We start from the raw sequence: 23,787 nt of genomic DNA on the forward strand, positions 1-23,787 counted from the left end.
CATATAAGTATAACAGCTTGACAAATTTAGCGGAAAATATTCTCTAGAAGTTTCTTCAGTTATAGGGATGTGTTCCTATGCATACTTTATCAGAAATATGAGTCATAAACGACAAAAGAAGTACATCTAGGATAAAAAAGGGATTATTGTACGAAGCCTAAAGTGGTACTTCATCTTCTAACAAACTCTAACAAATCGGGACCACCTCATGACTATGGAGGTTATATGAAATAGTATAAAAAGGGGATCCTCTCCATTAACAAGACATGCAAACTTTGGCATCCAAAATTCTGCTTCTAAGTACTTTCATTGCTGTACTTCTTCTTCTGCTTCCACCTTTGAGAGGAGAACTAACTTGAGCGTCGGAGGATTTAGCCAGGGATTCTCACACTGATCTTAGGTCACTAACGCTTGATTGACTCGTCTCACCGTACACAAGATCATTGAGGAGCTCTTGCAAATCTCCAAGAGTTCATTTTCCTCAAAATGCTTATTTATTGGAGCCAGCACGTCTTCTTATAGATTTCAGACAGGGTCATTGAACATTTTCAAAATTTTGACAGAGTGGACAAAAAGATATCGATATTTTGTTTTATGAAACATAGTTCTCGACATACTACTAGTCTAGTGTAGTGTTTTTAGACTCCTGATATTGTTTTAGGTAACAACTCTATAGTATTTTTAGCACAAATATAATATTTCAAAATCGCTATAATGTAAAACTTGAATTAGACCGTTAGTGCTAACCGTACCAACACTAACAAATTCTAATAAATCGGGACCACCTCATGACTACGGAAGTTATATGAGGTAGTATAAAAAGAGAATCCTCTCAGTTGACAAGATATGCAAACTCTAGCATCCAAAACTCTGCTTCTAAGTAATTTCATTGTTGTACTTCTTCTTCTGCTTTCACCTTCGAAAGGAAAACTGACTTGAACGTCGAAGGATCTAGCCAGAAATTCAATCACAATCTTAGGTCTCTAATGTTTAGTTGGCTCGTCTCAATGTGCACAACATCGTTGAGGAGCTCTTCCAAATCTTTAGGAGTTCATTTTCCTCAAAATCCTCATTCATTGGAGCCAGCACGCCTTCTTATATATTTCAGATAGGATCATTGAGTATTTTTAAGATTTTGGCAAGTGGATCAAAACATATCGATATTTTGTTTTATCAAAACAAATATAGTATTTCAAAATCGCTACAATGTAACCAAATTGTTTTGGTATTTTTATCCTAGGCAGCCCTTCGCTTAATTACAGCATCAGTAAGCCATCAGAAGGTCCGATACTCTACTCAAGAACACCCATAAATTATAAGGATTCATCGCACAAATCCTACGCGGTCAAACCTTTACAGAAGCAATCAAGACACGAACATCAATCGATCGCAATACAGAATTAAAAAAACCAAAGTAGAATTAAAGTTAATAAGGCACCACTTGAATGTACAATATTTCTGCATTGTTTATTTATTTATTTTCTTTCGTCCGAGCCAATTCCTGGGAACTGAGATTAAAAAAACACACATTTAAAAAAAATCCATTAACAGCAGCTGGACCAAGCCCGCAAGGATCGATCCAAGTGGGAGACCGGGGGTTGATATATCATTCAGTTGACGTGACGTGACATGACGTTGACAAGTACTGTAATGGGATTATTGCAACTCAAACTGGACTGGATCATTACAGCCAGCTACCGCCCATCCCGAGCGATCAGCAACAGTACGTTGTTAATTAGACCTCTGGCGCATACAGAACAGTGACCAACTGGATCCGTATGGCCTCCGAATCCTCGACTCGACGGAAATCTCGGGCGCCCCCCTCTCGTTTCCTCCCCCAACCCATGCAAATGCAAGCAAAAGATCTATTCCGGCCAGCTTTAAAACCCCCCTGCGCCCGCCTGAAAAGAAAGACCAGAAAGCAACCCCAACCCACCACAAAAGCAACAAAAAGCCAGAGATTGATATCCATTACGCGATGTCCGATTCCAGTACTCCCTCCCACTGCATACTGCATTAATTATATATATACATATATTAATCGGCACAGCGCTCAGTTTATATGAACTCCGTGAACCAAGCCTGCAGCAGAGGACGACGTCACCATATATAACCTCCGTAACACCTCCGTAATACCCACGCGACACGTAGACGAGGATGATGCTCGTTGGACGTCGTAAGAACTCCATCATAATCTTAAGCTGCAGAGACGGCGTTACGGAGGCTGACATGGCGTCTGCCTGGCCCTGAACCGGCCCGCGCGACAGCTAAGTGGCGGATGGAACCAGTCGTCGGCCGCGGGGTCCTCTCTGCGCTTCGCGCTTCGGTGACGTCCACCCCTCACCCGCAGTCACTTGCGACGCACCTGCGAGGCGAGGGGACCTGCGGGTTCGCTCGCTCGAAGAGCTAGCGTACGTGCGCGATCGGTGAAAGAGTTGTACACGAGTTCATCTTGGCGATAAGATTCGACCCGTAATTTGACGGTTTCGGATCAAATTTTTACGGGCGTGATTATAGTGTGTTGTTCTGGTTCGCTTTCGCTTTCACTTTCACTTTCACTATTCACTATTCACTGTTCCCTCTCTCCCCCTTCTCTAGTTCTCTGCTCTCTCTCTCTCTACTTTGCACTTCCGCTGCGGAAAGAGCGAGAGAGAACAAACAAAAAGCGGGGGGCTAATTCTCCACCGTTACTCTCTCCAGTTCGACAGATCGAGCGATGACTTCTTTCGGCGGGGGCGGCGGAGTAGGAGGAGGGCAGGGGGAGGAGCAACTGCAGCTACTCCGCCACCAACCGCAGATGTACAGCTTCTACCACGTGCCGCAGCACAGCCGGCGCGAGAAGCTCCGTTTCCCGCAGGATGACGAGCCGCCGCCGGTAGCCTCGATTCTCCACGAGCAGTCGCCGCTCTACCCGGCTAATTCCCTCGCGGCCTTTCTGCCCTCCGTTTCCTACCCTTACGGAGGCGATGGGCACGTGGCCGGCGGCGCGTCGGTCCCGATCTCCGGCAACCAGATCCAAAATCAAGGCTTCTCCCTCACGCTCTCCTCGCAGTCCCGGCCCACGCAGCTCGGGCCCTTCACTGGTTACGCCGCCGTGCTGAGCCGGTCGCGGTTCCTGGAACCGGCGCGGAAGCTTCTGGAGGAGGTGTGTCACGTGGAGGGTCAGGGAGTCAAAGGATTAAACCCAGAGGTGGATCCGCCGACTGAGTGGGCGCTGCCGGAGCACGGTGGGAAGGAGGGACAGCAGTGGAGAAACTCGAGGCTGCTGCTCTCCTTGCTCGATGAGGTGAGAGCATCAGAAAATAATTCATTCTTAGCGTTAATATGAATATCCATTAAAATTTTCGTTAAGATAAATAACTAATTAAAGAGTTATTTGAGCGAGCCGAATTTTTCTTGAGATACGTAAAATTTGCGCGGCCATAGGTCTTCGGCGTTGTGTCTATCAATCTAGGGTTTCCAAGGAACTAGTGAGATCATGTGATCCTGTGCTCATGATGACAAGATTTAAATGATACGTAAATTTCTCTAATGAAATGACAGGTTGTGCTGTAGGCGACAAGATATATGAAGTCTGATGCCAATGTATCTTAAGAATCCTGTCGTGTTGCGTTATATAGAATTTCTGGAATAAATCTAAATCTGATGTTGATTACATTTAATTACTCATTAGTTAGGTTCATCAGTTCTTGCATGTGCGTTAATATGTAAGAGTTGATTTAAAAAATGTTTTATATTCGTCTCTAGTAATCTAAATGCTGTTGTTCCACAGATCATCATTGACTTGTTGTTTTCTTCTTTTGCAGTTAAATATCCGCTCTTTTTAATTTATATACCGTATATGTTCCTAACCTGTGGCCAAATCCACATTACCAATAACATTTATCAAATAAAATTATTCTTTGAATACCCCTCCTAGATCTCGATAAAAATGGAACATGCAGCAGAACTATCCAAAGTTTAAGTGTTTTTCTCAGATAATATCTGTTATTTTTAAATTTGAACAGAATTATTTGTTCAGTTATGGTTTTTAAAATAATCGTATTATATATGAATATATTTGGTTTACATTCAAGGGATGCTTTTTATTAGGTTTACAGAAGATACAAGCACTACTACCAGCAAGTACAAACTGTCATCACTTCATTTGAATCTGTTGCGGGATTGAGTACCGCTGCGCCATATGCACTGATGGCCCTTAGTGCCATGTCTAGGAACTTCAGATATCTTAAGAACAGCATATCCCATCAGTTTCATCAAACAAGCAAGCGCCTCAGAGATCAAGGCATCAATGGGGATAATATTTCAAACATTGGATTGCTTGAAACTAGTCATCATCATCATCATCATAATCAGAGATCGACATGTAGCCCAGCTGCTGCATTTTCTCAACCACATCCACATGTTTGGCGGCCACAAAGAGGACTTCCTGAGCGTGCGGTGTCTGTGCTTCGATCATGGCTTTTCGAGCATTTCTTGCATCCGTAAGTAGGCTTTAGTTTGAACTATAGATATTTGCGATGAATATTTAATGGATCAATGGCATATAATAGTTTTACAAACGTTGGTTGGAAATTAGGTCTTCAATTTGGCACTAGAGCTGAAGACTTTTAATCTCACCTGAAAATTTACATATCGTGTGTCTGGATCATTAACAAGATGTAGTTGCAATTGATTTTTATAAACTTTCCAAAATGGAAAAAAAAACATTTCATGTGATCAGAAAACCTGATTATCCATACCTTAATGAATAGATCATGTATTGGCTATTTTTTTGCTTGTGTTACAATCATTGACTGTAGAAATGTCAGATGTTGCTCTTTATTTAGATTTAACGTGATTGTCTGTGGTTACATGCTTGCATGGGGTTATGATATAATATGCCAAAGTCAATTAATCAATGCATCCCTATGATACATCTTATACGAATTATGTAAGATGCTGGTTTAGATAAGGGCATTTCTCACCTTGTCTTAGCTGGCTTCTGCCATCGCTATGTCCAATCATTCTTCTCTACCAATATCAAAATGAGTCACTAGGCAATGATTCAGCAGTTAAATTGTTAATTGGATGGACTAATCTATATCGGTTGATACAACTCTGAAGTGAAGCATGCTTACCCCCAATATTTTGGAGATATAAGTAATTTAAATATATGATCTTTTAATCTTGTTATTTTCCAGGTATCCTACTGATGTGGACAAGCAGAACTTGGCCAAACAAACTGGTCTTACAAGAAACCAGGTATAAACTCAGGACATGTATTTTGTAATGGATATGTTTTATATATAGAGAGAAAGAGAGAGAATTCAACATAGAGTATTAATAAATCCGTTTTTTCTTATTATTATTTAGTTAAAGTACATCTCCATTAGTAGAATATATAGTAGTTAATATTAACAATATTGTGGTTTGAGAATGCAGGTCTCAAACTGGTTTATCAACGCAAGGGTAAGACTTTGGAAGCCTATGGTTGAGGATATCTACTCCCTGGAGATGCGGCAGAAGAACAAAATGTCTGCTGTCACCGAGGAACAACCTCAGCCGCCATCGTCTTGCATGACAAATCCAGCTGATGCTCAATCGCTTCGTGGTGGTCAAGACAATCGGTGCTCCTCGAGCAGAGGCATCCAGGGTAATAATCTTGCTCCGATGCCCAACCACATCCACGAATCAGTGCTCAATTTCGTTGGCCACGACATGTCGAACCATGATAATGTTGGAGTTGGAATTGGAGCCGGCAATGGTTTAGCCAACGGAGTGTCTCTTACCCTCGGCCTGCATCAAAACAACGGGGTTTGCTTCACTGAACCAATTCCTCTCACTGTGCCTCGCCGGTTTGGCCTGGATGAGTGTACTGAGACGTACATGGCGAGTGCATTCGGCGCAGAGCAAGAGAGGCAATTGGTGAAGGACGTGGGCGGTCGTTTACTGCATGATTTCGTCGGGTAAGTGACATAGATATATATATATATATTAAGCCGAATCCTTTATGAATCTTGTAAGATGAACTTTTATTTTGATGTTTTACTAATTAATGTCAATTATCATATACAAAAACGTCAGGCCTCATAGCAGAGCTCTTAAGGTTAATTTTGCATCCAACATTATTTAAATAATGGGCAGAGTAATATTGTCTTTTGTAAATGTAGCGTTGTTTTCGGTGCTCCCATTGGCTAGTCTCAACTTAATAGAAAACGGTTAGTTAATTAAATTCAGGCAAGAAGTACTTGATGCTGCTCCATTGGCGTATGGGCCTCCATCCATGTTCGGATGTTCCATGCATATGATCTAATCAGAGAACTGGAGCAATAAATTAATTAGTGGCAGGTAGTGTTTTGTGCCGGACGGAAACTACATTAAAATTAAGTTGAGACTGCAGAATCTGGCTGTGCCTTGGAAATGACATTGTACTGAGGCGATGCGAGGCGAGGTTAGAATAAGTACGTGTCTCGGAAATGACATGAGCATTCCAGGGTGTTCCCTGCAGTGGTGGATAGTGATAAAACCACCCTCGTCCTCGACTTTTTGTACGCGACCTAAATAAACCACGGGCCCGCGAGAGCCGATCGCAATACATTCTGGCGGGATTAGGAGCGCTGTTAACGAGACGCGCACGGCGCCCGGCCTCGCGCGCTCTTTCTCGTTCATGGTTCTTTTTCCGCCCGTGTAATTTTCTACGTGTCGTGTCCCAAGCTGTCATATTCCCTTCCGCGATTTACCCAGCGGCCAGCGCAGGTGAGGAGCGAGTGGGTGACAGGCGGAATCGAGTCGAGCGCCGCAGAATCGACCGTGAGCCGGTCCCTCGAGCGTCGTAGCTCCTCGCGCCTTCATGTTCCGTCGCCGCACGTTAGGTATCGTGTTCTACCAGTGCCGCCACATCATGTCGCTCTCGACTCCGTCGCGTTCGGCCATTCCCGATGCCCACCAGTCTCGCTGCTCCTAGCATTGTCGCGTTCCACCGCGCGTTCTTCATTTTGTTGCTCACCCCATTGCTGCCGCATTCCGTTGTTCCCAGCGCCGCCGGGTTACACCGTGCATTTCGCCGCTTCGCCACGTTCCATCGTATTCCGCCCGCCTATTCTTGCCGCTGCCTCCCAGCGTGCGTTCCGACACCACATCCTCCACTGCTGCCGCCTTATTTGGTCTCCATCCATCTTGCCTTCTATGGCAAGTTCGAAGGCGACTCTAGAGAATGTAAGGGCAAAATTGTAAACAAACGGAAACAAACTGTTGCCTCCTAATCCTTTTCCCTTGACTTTAGTTTTCTCACTTTGTTTTTTTTTTTTTCTCTCTCCCGAAAGGTAAATACAGAATTTGGTCAAATATCGTGGATGGATGATAAACCTGACCAACGAATTCGTTGACTGTCGATGGAGGAGATGAAAAAACCTTAGATGCACTAAAAGAGATGGTTACTCAAAAGAGATGGTTAGAATGATATTAAAGATGGATCCTGACATATAATTCCAATGTTTAAGTTAGAATTTATTTAAGGTGATATATTGAAGAATGAAAATAAAAAAGAATGAAACAACCTGATGGAGTTGAAGAGAATTTGAAATTCCTTATCGTTACCTTTATGAATGTCTGTATAATTGTCAAGTAAACATTTTCGCGTAGACTAAATATCATCATACTAGGAACAGATGAGGGGTTTAGATCCCATAATTGATGATTGTCTCATTCAGCATGTGTCAGTAGGGGATCATATTTGATAACTCTATAGGATATAAATCTGTCTTGAGAGTGAAAAAAGATGACATCAATGTAGAGTGATCTTGAGAATAAATAAAATTAAAATATAAGACTGAAACTAAGAATATGATAGGTTCAATACTAAATACTAAGAGCGTACATGACATAGATATGTCTTGAGAGTGAAAAAAAATAAAATTAATGTGGTGTGATCTTGAGAATAGATAAAATCAAAATGTAAGACTGGGAAGATGATAGGTTCGAGAGGATGTCAGCAATTGAGATCAAGATAGAGATAATGTAGGCAATTGAAGTCGAGATTGAAAGATGTGTAGACAACCAGGATTGAGAGAAAGATGATGTTGATCGACAGATGAGGTTGAAATATGAGAATAAGTGAAAAATAATGTCCGTTACTGAGAAAGAAGTCATGCTTTATGTTTCTTCTAGGATCAATTTGACCCTCCCTACATAGCACTTACCGGCTCTTGACTGATAAAACAATATAATTTTCTATCCTGCGAGGCACGTGTAGGATCGTAAAATTCCGCCGCATCACACACCATAAAGTTTTTGTAATTCGAATTTGTTCTCCCGTTTATTATTTGCTATAACCGGATCTTCAATTATGGTCATACGGTGTTATTATACATCCACATTTAGTATTATTTTTATATGTTCATAATATTGACTTTCATACATTTAACTTTCCAATAGGCTTATATTTCATTTCCATTTCATAAATGTTTTCTATTTTTACTTTAAGATTTGATCATTATGGATATAATATATGGATATAATCAACTGAACTCTTAAATGTTTGAATTTAATTTATTTATAAATTTAAATTTTAATTAATGAATATATTTATGACTCATAAATTTACTCGAATTTTTATTAAACTTAAACGAATTTAATAAATATAAATTATAAATTTAAATATTAATTAAAAATTAAATTATATATTTAAAGAAAATTATAAATTTTAATAAAAATATTATAATTTTACTCTAATAAATAAATTTAATATATTTATCTATATGTTCATAAGTAAATATAAAATTTAAAAATTTAATATTAAAATTATTATTATTTTATATAAAAATTAATTCACGAACTTAACAAATATATTCACAAACTAACTAATCGAATATTATGAAACTTGAACTTGATTTATTTATCTTAACAAATTTCATTAAACGAACTTTTATCAAATCAAACTTCAAATAACTCATGAGCGATTTAATTCATTTACACTTCTATCATCGAACAAAACCCACCTCATCGTTCCCCTATTATCTTTCCTATTATATAAAACAAATTTTCTAAAATTTAAAGTTTTACATTTAGTTCAAGCCATTCTATTAAATCAATCGCATTAAAATGAGATGCAATAGCTCTGAGAAGATTGCATATCCTGGTTACAACTTTAAAAACCCCTAGAATTCTACTGTTGACAAACAACTGGAAACTAAGTCAAACAACTCTGCTCATTTGAGCAAGCCTAATTCCCAGAAACATCGTGCTGCATCCGACCTAGAATGAAAGATCCATCTGACAAAAGCTTGCTCGTAGACGATCCATCCCTGCATGTACCAAGAAACGCATTCAATACGATTCAATTAATAATAATGATGATGGTGAAACTACAAAAACTTTTGGATTCAGAAGTTAAGACAAGGGCGTGCTAAAACAATACCGTGTCATCATTGATACTACGAAAGTTAATTAAAAATATTTCACAGTCGGGGATAAAACATTAAAGTTCAATGCACTGTGATAAAAAAATTAAGGAAGAAGAGAACATTTCTTGGACAAATATTGGAAAGGTCACTGAGAATGAATGATATTAAACTAGAAGCAATAGGTTGGACAATTTAGCACAAACTTTAGACAATACATAATCCACATAATTATGCAATGAAGTCTTGCAATTACATACCCTCATTGGACGCCGCTCCACCTGGCCCAATCAACAAACTGCATTCCACCATAGATGTTGTTGGCAAAGCGAACACCAACAGTAAAAGCCATTGCAATGGATGGGCTTTGTTTTGCTACAACCGAAGTCTCAACTAGACGTTCCAGGCCATTTATAATCTGGTAACGAGTATTAGAAGAAACAGCAAGGAAAACACCTGTGAATCCAAAGGAGGTTAGTGTTAGTAAGTAGCCTTATTGAGGGACATGTCTGAGATTTACCTGCATGTACTGAAGAAAACCAAATACTGCTTTTATGGTATATTAATTGACAGCATAGAGTGCCATGCAGTATTGGCTAAAAATGCATCACTGTCATATAGTAGGCCGGTTAAATCATGCATTTACTGGTTTGTGAATGTCAGATTGTTTGCGAGTCTTTTGAGGAAGCTAGTCTTGGCTTATAACCAGTTGTTTCACATAGGGAATGACTGCTAAAGAAAATTACGAAAACCTTGAATGCAGTTCCATGCATAGAACTATATATGCTTTTAAACGTGTTAATAATGAGACAAATGATTACTAATGTTGGATACATATAGTAACCTTGATAACTTGTAGCATTAGAACATTGAAAATTCAGAGTTAATGGAAGTTTGTTAAAAAGCATACCCCAGAGAGCAGCACTTTTAATCAGGGGTGGAACTGGAATATCGTCTTCTTTTTTATTTACACTCCTGCACATGGGAGATATAGCATAAATGATGCATCATAAGGCAGAAGCACTAGTGGTGTAGGAGATTTGAATGTTGCATTTGATTCTTTGATTTTAATGGGATAGTTGTATCAAGTGCAAGGACACAAAAAGATATTTACTAGGCAGTCATAAAGTCAGTTACCAATTGTTCCAAACAATCAGCTTCAAATCATGCATTATTAGATTATAAAATCAAAAAGAGAAGCAAACAATTATTATCTTAGAGGAAAAGCTCACAAACATTTTTTTGAATATAGTCACTCTAGTCATTCAGTGAATCTAAAGAAGATCTTGTAATGCTATGGGTTCCATTTTCACCAGTGTAGTAGGGAGTAAAGTTAAAGACATGTTATAGATATATCTTGAACACCAAGCGCTGCCAGCCATACACAAAACAAGAATCCCATGAGTAAGAGATGCAGGTCTAGGATCAACTATTTGTAGGTGGTGCAAAATTCAACTATTTGTAGGTGGTACAAAATTATCATATAGAAGTTGAATTTTTAACTAACTGTGTGAGGAATTCAGGATGAAACACAGTAAAAATATCTACTTATTAGATCAGATTCTATCAATGAATTTTAAAAAAATACAAAAAGAAAAAGACTAATTTGAACAAAAACATGTTATGGAGCTCAAATGGATAAGATCATGTTTGAAAAATATAAAACAAGTTATGTCCAAATTTATGGAATCTCTGATGATAAAAATATAATACGTGCACTCCTTATAAACTTAATGACCCATAAATAAGAAAAATAATAGCTCAATTACCATGACATAGTATTTTAATGGATGCAATTGAATAGTTTCTTTAGGGTGCATAGTGTAAAAATGTATTACCTCTATAATATTTTGTTGTCATTTACTCATTGGGGACAATTGCAACCACTTAGATAATCTAAGTTCACATGAAGACATCATAGACATTTCTTGTATGCATATTTGTTTCAGAGGAAGGCCAAGCCCACTTCAATTTTTGTTATTCTTGCTTTCTTTGTTTTCTGAGCAAGCTGTTCATCTTACCATTTTCTATGAAACAATCTTGTATATATAATTTTGTATTTGTTAAACAAAGAGATACACAAGAATCTCTCCAATTCCATTTTTAACATGTTAATCGGGTATTAGAGCTTCTCTCAGTACTTCCTAATGACATCGTTCCTCTGCGTCCACAGACCTGCTACTAATCACTGTACTGTCCCAATCTCCTGTTGAGATCTCCTCATCTGCTATGCTCTCCCATTCTCATACACCTCACTTCCAGCCCACATCCAACTCTGAGTCCTTCAGGTACTTGCAGCCACTAGATCTTCTGGCAGTTATCATCTTCCTTAAAGTCTCCATCCTAACCAGACTCTCCTCAACCTCAATCAACGAGTGGTAGTCCACCACTGATCTGACTTTGCTGTTCTCCTGCCTCGCCCAGACTCAATAGCTGGGCATCTTCTCACTCACCATCCGCTGTTACAGATCAGACTCTCTCCACTGCAGCCTAGGCAACTAACTGTTGAGAATCTCACACTGATCAATTGCACGCTTGGAGGGACACCAGATGCATCCTCCAATTTTGTCTGATCTGGGTCTTTTTGGTGGTTCCTAGTTTCTCATTCTACTTTGGGCTCTTGACAATGGTTTCTGGATCCTCTCTACGCTGCCCAATGAAACACCCATGACTTTATGTGTCACTTGATCACGCATTCTCCATATCCACCGTGCTCTTTGGTGTCTGCAGGTCTGATGTCGGTTGCATCAGATCCTGATTTCCAAGTTCCAACAATCAACCAAATCCAGTTGCAATCTGATATTGGTTTCTCTTTGGCAGTAAAATATGGAAGATTGCAGCTATTGCAAGAAGAATGGGCATATTGTTCATGATTCTCCTAGCCAATATCATGGCACATGCATTCAAAAAGAAACCACAAAAATGACTCTCTAACACTACTTCCCTGCTTTCAATTAATGTCAAGTGTGCTTGGAGATGATTAGCCAGATCTGCCAGTACTCAATTTCAAGATAATCTTTCAAACACTTGGCTCTTTGATTCCAGATTATCAAAATACAAGATTTTCAATTCTCTTGTTCAAAGTATCTGACGCCTCTCGACTCCTCTGAAAACGAAAATAACTTGGTGGAAATCTAAATTCTGCAATATCCTATGATAATATTTTCATTTTTTCTCTAGTTCAAAATATCACACACCTATCAGCCCCTCTAAAAAAACAAATAAGTTGATGGAAATCTTGTTTCTGCAACATCCTTTGATAGCATTCCTTCTAAGCAATTGATGATTAAAAAAATGTCTTTTCATTTTCAACATCTATCAATGAACCTAGTCTCTACTGGTCAATTGGTTGACTAGGGTTTACTGTCATCTCTTGTGGTTGTGTGGTGTTGTGCAGGATTGCCTGATGAGAAAACTAGTTAGAATAGGACATAAGCTTGGTTGGTTATTCCTTTTTAAAAAATTGAATATTCTCCAAAGCTCTAGTATATTGTCTGCAACTTCTCTTTCCTCAGAAAGTTTATATAGTTTATACAATTTGAGGCCGTGCACTAATAATTAGGACTTACCAGCCATTTTCTTTGTCTATTTGTTTTCTCACCTAGTCGTTCATCTTACTAGTTCTGTGGATCAATTACATATATACAATGTTGCATTTGACCACTCCTCTAATTTGGTCACTCATGAGAGCGTTCTTTATAGTGTACCAGATACCTCAACTTACTTAAGTTGTTCAGCATTGTAGGCTATCGACATACTTCATCGCTTTTCACCCACTTCTACACATTGTGAATAAAAGTGTCGTTCAAATTTTTTGCATCAATGTCTTTTCATAAGTGGACCAGGCACATTTAAATTGATTGTCATTTTCCTCAGTATTACCATCACAACTGCAGGGCTAATTGTTGATTTACTTACTGACTCTCACATAACGAAATAATTTGTGTCTAAATTGCATAAGCATATGCATCAAGCATCTCCAATTTAAGAGGGTGTTAGGAGACAGTACACTTTTATCCACTCCTTCCATTATACTTGCCAAATACCAGCATTAATGGGCTTAGCAGACATTTTCTTCATTTATTTATTTTCTCAACAAGTTGTTCATCTACCTATTTCTGTGGGTTCAATTACTTATATATATAACGTTGCATTCAACCACTCCTCTAAGCTAGGCTACTAATGAGTTTTCTTTATAGTGTGTCTTCTGTAACAGGTTATAGAAGAGAGACAAATAATAAAATATCTCCATTTTGCTTGGAATGAAAGGGAATTACTAACAAGGAAAATTGTACATATAATGTTGGAATTTACCAAGTACCAGTTAGGTGCACATGCAACTTAAGGTCCAATTTAATACAGAAAGAAGCAAACTAGGATAAGAGTTTCATTATTGATGCTGATATTGATATATGCCTAAGATAAGCTGACCTTTTGGCAGTCATAATCAAATTTGCAATGCCCTGCCCTATCAGTCCACATGCAAATCCAACCGTTCCATATAAGAAACCCTGGTTGCAAAGCAGGTTAACTATAATTTTATAACACATCCCTTTATCAATTAATTTATGAGAAGAAACTGAAAATAATACTGTCACATTGCTTGAAACTCACAATTGACACCCTAAAGCAAAAAAGGAGTAATAATACTTCTTTTGATCACAATAATACCTTATAGAAATAAGTCGCCATTCTCTGTTTAACTGAAAATTTGCATCCTGGTCTTTCAGCTTCAAATACACTGTATTATAAGCATTCATGTTATTTAACATACTGGATTCTGCTAATTGATTCAGAAGCAAGAAATTAAATTACAAACTAACAAGACAGAACAAATTTAATAATCACACTAATTGCTAAGAGTGTGATTTCAACTAGAACAACAATGCAGGCCTTGATGCAAAAAAATAGACATGAAATACAAGTAGATTGAAAAAGTTACACATGACAGAATCATTATACAGTATTTTCAGCTTCTTGTTAGATTCATTATGGTAGCAGCAAAGGCAGTTCATTTTCTTCACTGAGTCAGTGAAACAAATCACCAACATAAAATAATAGCTTTTCCACAGAAGATTAGCAAGTAGATTAGTCATGGGAATGATAAAAAAATCCTTCTACCCGGCTAAAGATCACAGAACCATTCCCACAACTGACTTTGGTTGGAGTGAAGTGTCAACAGCACTGATAATTACATGGACCACTGGTATCCTTTCTCTTTTACTTGCTCTCAATCAAACCATCGCCAGTTTCCAATTCTCCTTTTTAATTTAAATTAATTGGTTCACTTTGTAACTTTCATTCTAAAATCTAAAACTTACAACATATCACACCACTGATCATCTTCCTTCCCTTCCCTTCAAATAAAAACCACATTCTTTCATTTTATGAAAATGAATAAAGAATCACACATGACAATTGTCATTCTGTGAGCACAAAATTCCAAAACTACAGCCAGTATGCAATATATTGTCTCTCTTTCAATGCAAAAAATAACTGACTAAATCCACCTTCCTCATGTCTTACTCATGCCACTTTAAAGTCACGTGGAATATAGCTTCATTGTCTGAGAGACAATATTTACTTTAGCCTTAAATTTAATCACTTTCCACTGTACATATGGGAAAAGTTGCATATATCACATTATCTATCTGACAAGTCTCGACAAGAAAAAAAATAGTTCAAAGATCTAATAGTAGTATAAATAGCTTAATTGTAGCCTTTTGTTATTCTACACTTAAACTCCAAATAACTTAATTTGCAAATTAGATGAAGATATCTCTATCCTTTTTTTGCATTTTACCTATTACAATTGTATATTAAGGAATCCACATCAAACATTGTTCACCAGAGTAATTGGAGTCATATTTTTCTATTTTTGTCATAATTGAAATTCTATGTTCTCAATCATGAGCATCTTAAAAACCCATCAGTGGAAACAGATGATTTGAAGGATCATCACAAGATATTTCTTCCAATAATGACCAATTTATGACTACAAGAGTCAATTTGTGTTTCAGATAGCATCACAATCTTTGGCTGGAATGAGAAATCAGAACTGGCAAGCTCATACCTGCTAGGGAGAGCCCCATAAGCACGTGTTATGCGTCCCAATATGCTGTTTGAAGTAGATACTTGGCCAAAGCGTGCATATGGTGCTAGCATACCAACTAATGCTACATTAACAACTACACCTACCAAGAGGTCTGCAGCATACAACTCAAATTCTGCCCAGAAATCTTTGCCCCTCTTTTGGATTTCCGCAAATGTTGCACAGCATGAATCAATGATTATCTGCAGCATTCCAAAGAGCATTCCAAATAAATCATGTCATGATTATATGTGATTCACATACTAAGAGAAATAAATTTAAGTAAACCTCAGTGCCAATTTTGAAAAGGAAAGATGGGTCAGCAAGCATCCGGTTACGAAACATAGCACAATATTTCATTGCCGCACCAATTGGCCAAGCTGATGCCTTCCACACATCACAAAAGGTTAAAATAATTCTGGTATGAGATTATGTGGCTGGACATGAACTCAGAATTGAGAAATACCTGCAGATCCAAGTACCTATACAAGAGGAGCTCTTGGATCCCACTGGTTTTAGCAGCCTCAAGCATGTCAAGAGGAAGACTCGCACTGTGAGCCTCTACTTTTTTGACCACTTCCTCGTACTTCAAGAGTGGCCCAAATTCTTCTTCTTCATAACCACCACTATTATCCCCACCACTGTCTCCCCCTCCTCTCCCTCCTCCCCCTCCTCCTCCAGGTGGAATTTTCCTGTCACCCCCTGTTCCATCAAGAATGTCTTTGCTTTCGTTTCCATTATAGTTGTCTACGTGGTAATCCTCCGTAATGCTAATAGAATTCTTTAGAGGTGCATCACTGGAGCCCTTTAAACTACTGACTGTTTCTCCCGAGCTGACCTCTGCTGAAGGCGGCAGCTCGCATCTGATGGTGGTGTTGAGTTGCCTCCTATTCAAGCAAATCTCAGTGTTTTCGGCTCTAAAACAGGCCAAGAAAGTATCTTTCGAGCGTAAGCTGATCCCCTTTGCAAGTCTGGCCGGTTGTGCGTAACAAATAACATCTACAGTACCATCTCTACTCCGGCAACTGATGAGACTGATTCTATTGTAGCCATCAGCCGTCACAGACGTTGAGAGTGATCCAAACTTCGAAAAAGACAGCGCCATTTCCATTTTTTTCACTAGTCCACTCTCCCGTAGAAACACCCTAACCTGCACGAACAAATTATGAAAAAATAGTAATATTGTTGGTAAGAAGCATAAGAATCAGTGGGTAGGAAATCAAACAAACAAAATAAACGCACCTGATCGGGTTATAGCATACAGCGACAGATGCTAAGCTATTAGTTCTTACCATTTAAAAAAAAACGAGGAACAGGACAAGAATCTACTGAAACTACGAAAAGTAACAACGAAAAGGTTGAGAAAAATCGCGCTATTGAATACCGAAAAGAGAGTTCGCCGAAAGACGAGGTGATCGACGCGGTAGCTAGACGCTGAGGCGGCACCGCGATGAAAGAAGAGGCGGCGCGTCGCTGCGCACCCGATTTCTCTTCCGGGACGCAACCAATTGCAGGGAAGTGTGTGGAAGCATGGACGGCAAAGATGTGAATTAACGAAAAGCGGACGGTTGAAGATGGAGGATCTAGTGACCACATGTTTCAGTCCCACGAGACGAACCGATGTAGTGAAAAAGTTGTCCGAAGACCCTGTTTTTAAAACCGGACCAGTTTCTGAACCGATCAAGGACCAAATAGATTCAACGAATTTAATTCAAAAACAAATAAAAAATAAACTTAAATCTGTTTTGGTTGGTAGTGTCTACCACTCCTACATGCTGTTAACATAAAATTGATAATTAATGTTAACTTTGATTTATTTTAACTAAAATCGAAGGAACGGGGCACACTGGTGACTGTGTTGAAATTGAAAGATTAGAAGTGGGCAAAATTATTAAATAAGTATTTTGTTCGCCAAATACTCAATTATAATTGTTTATATTTAAAATCATTTTCACTTCGTTATTAGCCATTTATTTTATTGAGCTGTATTGACGACTTTATTGTTTACGCTGCCCAAAGTGATTCTTTCAGGTTCTCAATGAGACTAGACTATAAAAACATCATGAAACTTAATGCGTTTTATAATTTTAAGGTTTATGACAAGTGATGCTCGGGTTTCCTTCTGCCCTTACGGTGATGTTAATCTATCAATCAAAGTTACACCGAGTCATATTTAACTTACATAAGGATCAACTCCGTTCCGGTGGGATGCAGATATAATCAAATCTGATAAGTATTCTCATCCACTCTATTTCAATCTCAGACTTCGTCTCAACAGTAGACTTTATCTTGGTCTTGGACTCTCTCAATCTCAAACTCTATCTCAATAGTAGACTCCATCATAGTCTCGGACTCGCTCCTAGTCTTGGATTCTATCTCAGTCTCAGACTCCGTTTCAACATCAGACTTCATCTCATTCTTAGACTCCTTCTAACGCTCTGTTTACTCTGAAGCGCGGATGAAGAAGGGAAAAGAATCTATAATAGAAAATTATCCTCGGAGAAAGAGAAGAGAAAGGGTGAAGAAATTCCTTTCTTTACATGTTTGTTTATCTTGATAGAGGAAGGTGGATTCATGTATTGTAATTTTGCAAATAAAAAAAGGTACATGCGTCATTTTATTAGGTACATCATGTAATTTTATGAGTTAAAAAGGGTGCATGCGTCATATTGTTTTGGTATATGGTGTAATTTTATAAATGAAAAGGGGTACATGCGTCATTTTTTCCACATCTGCTGTTTTCCGTCCGATTTTGAGATGATCGATTTTGGCTCCAAAATCATCCGTTAATGGATTACATTTCTCTTCCATCTAAAAATTTTAATGAAATAAACAACGAAGACTTTTTCACCGCGGAAACTTTTCCTTAGTTTTAGTTTCCGCTCTCCCAAGTAAACTGACCCTAAGTCTCAGACTCCGTATTAGCAATAGACTCCTTCTCAGTCTTACCCGTCATCCCTGACGATATCTCTCTCTACTTCAGTTGTTAGTGCTCTCCTTTAAAGGTGAATCCTGGCATCATCTCCTCAACGGTCGCTCTGTACTGATGTCATTTTCCATATCCTTATGCCCCACACGGGCTCACTGGCGGTAACAATGAATATTTCAAAATGTATGACATCTTGAGAATGGTGGGGCGGCGGTTATGAGATTGTCAGATCCGATCCCCTGGATATCCCTTCTATTGACATGCGGTGTTAGGTGAGTGAGAAGGTAACCAATGACCATCAAATATGGTCCCCTCTTCAAACCCTATTATGATAATATTCTAACTGATATGAATATGCTTTTCAGAAGACCATATAAGTACTCAAGAAGGTAAAAACAATAAATTCCAATTTCTGAGAGAATTCTCCACCAGGTTCTATCTTTCTCCTGCACCTTCGATTTTCACACATCATCTCAAGTAAATCCTAACTTGAGAGTCGAATTAGCCCCAAGATCCGTCCCATCTCAAGTAATTTCTAACTCCTAATCTCATCCTTGGAATCTCATTTTTTTTATAAAAATAAATAAATTAATTTAAATTGGTAATTTATCGAACAATGTAGTAGATTTTGCATGTTATCTAAAAAACGTACCCACTTTAGAATCCACTAAAACATGCATCTCATCTCATTTTCTTTCCCATAATATCCCTCTTCTTTTTTATTTTATTTTTTATTAAAAAAACTTAATTTCCTAACCCTCCTCTTTAATCTTTGTTTCCTCATTCGTCGAAGCACCTACAGTGGTTGTACATTGTCAAGGGTGATCTTTCCTTATCATTCCATCCTAACTTTTTTCACTCTCTTTTCATAATCTCCAACCCATTGCATTGCCTTTTTTTTCCCCAATATTTGGTCTTTTTTTTAAGTTTCTTGTTATTGTCAGAGATAAAGTCCGACAAGTCGATCACGAGAGGAGGAAAATGAACGTTTTTGGAGGATGAGACTGACTTCCTTGATTCTTCGTTGGAAGGCGACTTCAGTCGTAAGAGTGTTGGTGTCCCCAGTGGCAAAGTTAAGTTTTTTATTTTGAATTAAAGATCTGAATTTCGTGTGTTTTAGGATGGTACTATATTTTGGTCGGTAGTTGTTTGATAAAATATCAATGCAGACGACAATGGAGGAAACTCATCGAGACAGAGATGAAGAAGGATGGATAAGAGATTAGAATTTTTTTAGTGGAAATAATAAGACTATGTATATATTTGATTAAACTTTCTCGTATTGTTTAGTCTTATTATTAATTTTGGTCTATGTTTAAGAACAGTAATGGATGTTTTGTGCTTGTTAATATGTTTATCAAAAGAAGATTAGTTGTATCATCTTTCAAGTAATTTATTTGTTTATCTTAAGGAACTTACCAAGAATGCTGAAAATTATTGAATGAAAAGTTAAATCACAAATTATATTATCTTCCGATATTATATACAATTTCAACCAGCAATATTATGTTGCTAATTTTGAAAAATCCATCATTATATAGTTGATTTTGAAAAATCAACAACAATATTGTGTAGCTGATTTTGAAAAATTAGCAGACCCCACAGGTCATCCGAGTTGGTATGTGGTGGGATGCTTGCCACATGAGGTCGCGGGGTCGAAACTCAGGGTAGTCGGGGCGTAAATCCCGAGTCCCTGTGCAACTCACCCCACCTGCCACATGCTCGCTCAGGATGCTGTGATTGGAAAACTCATAATCACTTATGTTGTTTGATAAATTGTCGTTGATATATTATGCGTCCCGTGAGAATCCATAACTTTCGATTTTCGGAAATCAGCAATACAGGGCTGATTTTCGGAGACTAGAAACACAGGTGTTGCTGATTTCTGAAAATCAACAACAATAACACCTGATTTCTGAAAATCAACAACAATATGTTTTTGCTGATTTTCGAAAATCAATAACACAGTATTTTTGAAAACCAGCAACACATATGACCCTGTTTATTTTTATTATTTTTGATATGTTACAATAAAATGGTATATAATATTTAAAATAATATAGTATGTGATTTAACTTTTTAATCAATAATCTTCAGTATTCTCTATGAGCTCCTTAAGATAAATAAATAAATTGCTCAAAAGATAATACAATCAATCTTAAAAAAGACACAGAACATCCATTAGTAATCTCAAACACAGACCAACATCAATGATAAGATTGAATAATACAAAGAAGTTTGATCAAATGCATACAGATATAGTTTTTTTTTTCCTTTAAAAAAAAATCTAATCTCTCATTCATCCTTCTTGATCTCCATTTCGACGGGTTTCCTCTATCGTCATCCACCTTGGTATTTTATCAAATAACTACTGGTCAAAAAAGTAGAACCACCTAAAATACACAAAATTCATATCTTTAATATGAAATCAAAAACTTACTTTACCACCGGGGACACACTGACACTCTTGCGATTTGAGTTGTCTTCCGGCAAAGAATCGACGAAGTCAGTAGAACCACCTAAAATACACAAAATTCAGATCTTTAATATGAAATCCGAAAAAGAAACAAAATGCTAAAAATAAAAAAATAATGCAACGGCGTGGAAATCATGAAAAGAGAATGAATGTAGTTGGGATGGAATGATAAGAAAAGATCATCCCTAGTGTCTCTTTTAAAATCAATAGAGTTGGCCATAAGAATGTCAATTCAAGTGGGTAGGGTCGGGTTGAGTTTTTTTTTAACCCAACCCAAACTCAAGTTTAACCCAAAACTCCTAAACTCAATCCGACCAACCCGAACTTGACCCGAATAACCCAACAATCTGATTCAAAATGACTTTTTTTTTTACTATTTTCCCTATAATTCTTCACTTTTATCTCAATACTTTATCATTAGCATACAAATATGATATTAATATTCATAAAAATATCTTAATTTTTAAAATAAAATTCGATTTAACCTAGAAAAAGCTCAATGCGGACCTGATTTTTTTTTTTTTTAGATTAATTCAAGTTGGGTCATCGAATCGGGTTCATTTTTACACCTCTAGTTGGCTAGTATTACTGACTTATTATGTCTCTTTGTGTTGTTAGATGCTCTAAAAATGAAGAAAATATAGATGAAAGAGGTGGGTTGAGAGATTATTTTTTAAAAATTAAAATAAAAAGAAAGTAGGGTATTATAGGAAAGAAAATGAGATGAGATACATTGATTTAGTTAATTTTAAAATGGATATATTTACTGGATAATATATAAAACCGGTTAGGTTGTTTCATAAAAATTGTCGAATTTCAATCGAAGGTTGAGTCTACAAATAAAACACTTGTGAATTAGGCATCTTTCTATGTGCGTTCCGAATCCGCAGCGGCGCCAAATAATAAGTGTTCCTCAAACCCACCTGCTTAAGGATTGGACAGGACAAACGGGCTACTCTCTGTCTCGTCTTGAGACCTAAAACACTTAAAAGGGTAGGTGAATATCTTGCGTCAGCTACTTGAAAACGCCGCCCTTGCCCAAGTCAAAGCCCTGCGCTTTTTTCTCTGACCGAATTTGGAATTTATTGATCGAGATTGATTTGATCAACCTCTCTCTCTTTCCCGTCGGATTTTACGCAACCGCGTCCACGACTCCACGTCGGCCGTCGAGATGCGGAAACGATAAGAACACCTCTTCTTCCGCCTATTCCTTATTATCCATCTATCCCCAATCAAGGACCGAATCCTTCTCCCAATTCCAGTCTAATCTCGATCAATTCCACAAGCACCGCCATGGGCGTCCCTAAAGTGTTAGAGAACCTCCGCGGCCGCATCGGCAGCATCGACTTCGCTGATAGTCCCGTCGTCGGCATCCTCACCTTCGAGGCGGCCGCTGCCATGGCCCGCCTCGTCTCCCTTCATCGCTCCCTCGCCGAGGGCCAATTCCTCCACCTCCGCCAAAGCATGCGCTCCCAGGGCGTTGCCTACTTGACGTCCAAGGACCAGTCCTTCCTCCTCCGTCTCGCCTGCGCCGAGAGCCTCGCAGAGCTCGACAAGGCTGCCACCTCCGTCGCCCGCCTCTGCCCCAAGTGTCGCGATCCTATCCTTCGCAGATTCGATCGGTTCTACGACGACGTCAAGGCTGGCGCACTGCGCCTCGGGCGCGTCGCCGAGGTGGACCGCCTCGGGCTCGGCTCCACCGAGAAGGACGTCGAGAAGCGGCTTAAGAATATGGAGAAATGGGTGGCGGCGGCATCAAAGTTGTACGAGGAGATGGAGGAGCTCGGCGGGCTCGAGGCGGCGGAGCTGCGGGTTGAGCAGCAGAAGCGTCACAGTGGGCCGATTCCGAAGCAGCAGCAGCAACCAGGCGTTTCGACGGTTCAGTCGGAGGTGGTCTCGGCACAGCGCCATAAGGTCCGCCGGCTCAAGGAGGAATCTCTATGGAGCAAGCGCGTTGACAAGATCGTTGAGCTGATGGTCCGCGCTGTCATCACCGTTTTCGCCAGGATCTGCTTCGTCTTTGGTCCCTACGTCCTCGGCTTTCCGCCTGCGCCGCCCGAGAGACACTATAGCCGTTTCCCGTTGCTCCCAGGCGGTCTCGATCTGTTCACCAAGCGATCTTCGGGTCCGATTCATCGGCCATCGGCGGCCAAGGAAGTCCCCATCGTGAGCAACTCTGCTCCCATTGTCATGCGGAAGGACACGTCTCAAAAGTGGTTCGACGAAATGCGCAACCTGTTGCAAGCAGGCCCGAGCACCGTCGGCGGTTCGGGCTTGGCGCTGAGATACGCCAACATAATCGAACTCGCTGAGAAATTAGGCAAATCGATGTCAGAGGACGGAGAGGAAGCGGCGGCGGCGGATAGGGAGGAGCTCTATGAGATGTTGCCGTCGGGGATGCGAACCGCAGTGAGGGCGAAGCTGAGGGAATGCTGGCGGCGAGAGGGCGGGACGCGGGACGCAACGATGGCTGAAGGGTGGCGGGAAGCGGTGGGGCGGATTCTGGCCTGGCTAAGTCCGGTGGCGCGCGACACCCTCCGATGGCAGGAGGAGCACTATATGGAGCAGAGGTTCTACACAAGGCCGCGGGCATTGTTGCTGCAGACGCTGCATTTCGCCGATCAGGAGAAGACTGAGGCCGCCATCGTGGAGGTCCTCGTCGGGCTGAGCTGCGCGCATTGGTACCAGGAGCAAGCGCAGGTCGAGTGACCATCAATGGCGATGAGTTTATCCAGCCAGTCGCCGACGCCGAGGCAGTTCTGAAATCAACCTTATTCTTTGCTCATCATCTCCATGACTGTAGATATTAAGCGTATAGACATTTTCTTGCGGCTTTGTTGAATTAACACGCGATTGCGTGCAAACTGCCGAAAAGAGTAGAGAAAAACATAGGGAAATTTTATTTTAGCCT

The 23,787-nt window shown here is 39.4% G+C and overlaps 3 protein-coding genes across 4 annotated transcripts; 2 read left to right on the top strand and 1 right to left on the bottom strand.

Annotated features, from left to right (window-relative positions):
* Window positions 1-2,379: 2,379 nt before the first annotated feature.
* On the top strand, window positions 2,380-6,147 carry LOC122005086 (BEL1-like homeodomain protein 9). The gene is made up of 4 exons (XM_042560004.1): window positions 2,380-3,286; window positions 4,093-4,484; window positions 5,184-5,244; window positions 5,425-6,147. The coding sequence occupies exons 1-4, from the start codon at window positions 2,717-2,719 to the stop codon at window positions 5,950-5,952; spliced, it is 1,551 nt and encodes a 516-aa protein (XP_042415938.1). The 5' UTR covers window positions 2,380-2,716; the 3' UTR covers window positions 5,953-6,147.
* A 2,858-nt stretch (window positions 6,148-9,005) lies between these two features.
* Window positions 9,006-17,075, bottom strand: LOC122005087 (protein RETICULATA, chloroplastic-like). 2 transcript variants are annotated; one of them, XM_042560005.1, is made up of 9 exons: window positions 16,856-17,075; window positions 15,938-16,621; window positions 15,760-15,858; window positions 15,454-15,674; window positions 14,052-14,121; window positions 13,812-13,891; window positions 10,291-10,355; window positions 9,641-9,836; window positions 9,006-9,284 (listed from the first exon to the last, which is right to left on the bottom strand). In XM_042560005.1, the coding sequence occupies exons 2-8, from the start codon at window positions 16,580-16,582 to the stop codon at window positions 9,643-9,645; spliced, it is 1,374 nt and encodes a 457-aa protein (XP_042415939.1). In that variant the 5' UTR covers window positions 16,583-16,621; window positions 16,856-17,075; the 3' UTR covers window positions 9,006-9,284; window positions 9,641-9,642. The 2 variants fall into 2 exon arrangements, with proteins under 2 accessions (XP_042415939.1, XP_042415940.1); XM_042560006.1 differs by lacking the exon at window positions 16,856-17,075 and adding an exon at window positions 16,714-16,854.
* A 5,094-nt stretch (window positions 17,076-22,169) lies between these two features.
* Window positions 22,170-23,585, top strand: LOC122007413 (protein PSK SIMULATOR 1-like). The gene has a single exon (XM_042563280.1). The coding sequence runs from the start codon at window positions 22,170-22,172 to the stop codon at window positions 23,583-23,585; it is 1,416 nt and encodes a 471-aa protein (XP_042419214.1).
* Window positions 23,586-23,787: the final 202 nt, after the last annotated feature.

This window comes from Zingiber officinale, chromosome 7B (assembly GCF_018446385.1).
Source record: "Zingiber officinale cultivar Zhangliang chromosome 7B, Zo_v1.1, whole genome shotgun sequence".
NCBI classification, from domain to species: Eukaryota; Viridiplantae; Streptophyta; class Magnoliopsida; order Zingiberales; family Zingiberaceae; genus Zingiber; species Zingiber officinale.

Excerpts from the sequence above, each read along its gene's own strand:
- LOC122005087 (XM_042560005.1), bottom strand. The coding sequence starts at position 16,582 with ATGGAAATGGCGCTGTCTTTTTCGAAGTTTGGATCACTCTCAACGTCT. Across the intron at positions 15,675-15,759 it reads TTTTCAAAATTGGCACTGAG|ATAATCATTGATTCATGCTG; the intron begins GTTTACTTAAAT and ends GGAATGCTGCAG. Across the intron at positions 14,122-15,453 it reads TATGGGGCTCTCCCTAGCAG|TGTATTTGAAGCTGAAAGAC; the intron begins GTATGAGCTTGC and ends CTTATAATACAG.
- LOC122007413 (XM_042563280.1), top strand. The coding sequence starts at position 22,170 with ATGGGCGTCCCTAAAGTGTTAGAGAACCTCCGCGGCCGCATCGGCAGC.
- LOC122005086 (XM_042560004.1), top strand. The coding sequence starts at position 2,717 with ATGACTTCTTTCGGCGGGGGCGGCGGAGTAGGAGGAGGGCAGGGGGAG. Across the intron at positions 4,485-5,183 it reads TTCGAGCATTTCTTGCATCC|GTATCCTACTGATGTGGACA; the intron begins GTAAGTAGGCTT and ends GTTATTTTCCAG. Across the intron at positions 5,245-5,424 it reads CTGGTCTTACAAGAAACCAG|GTCTCAAACTGGTTTATCAA; the intron begins GTATAAACTCAG and ends TTGAGAATGCAG.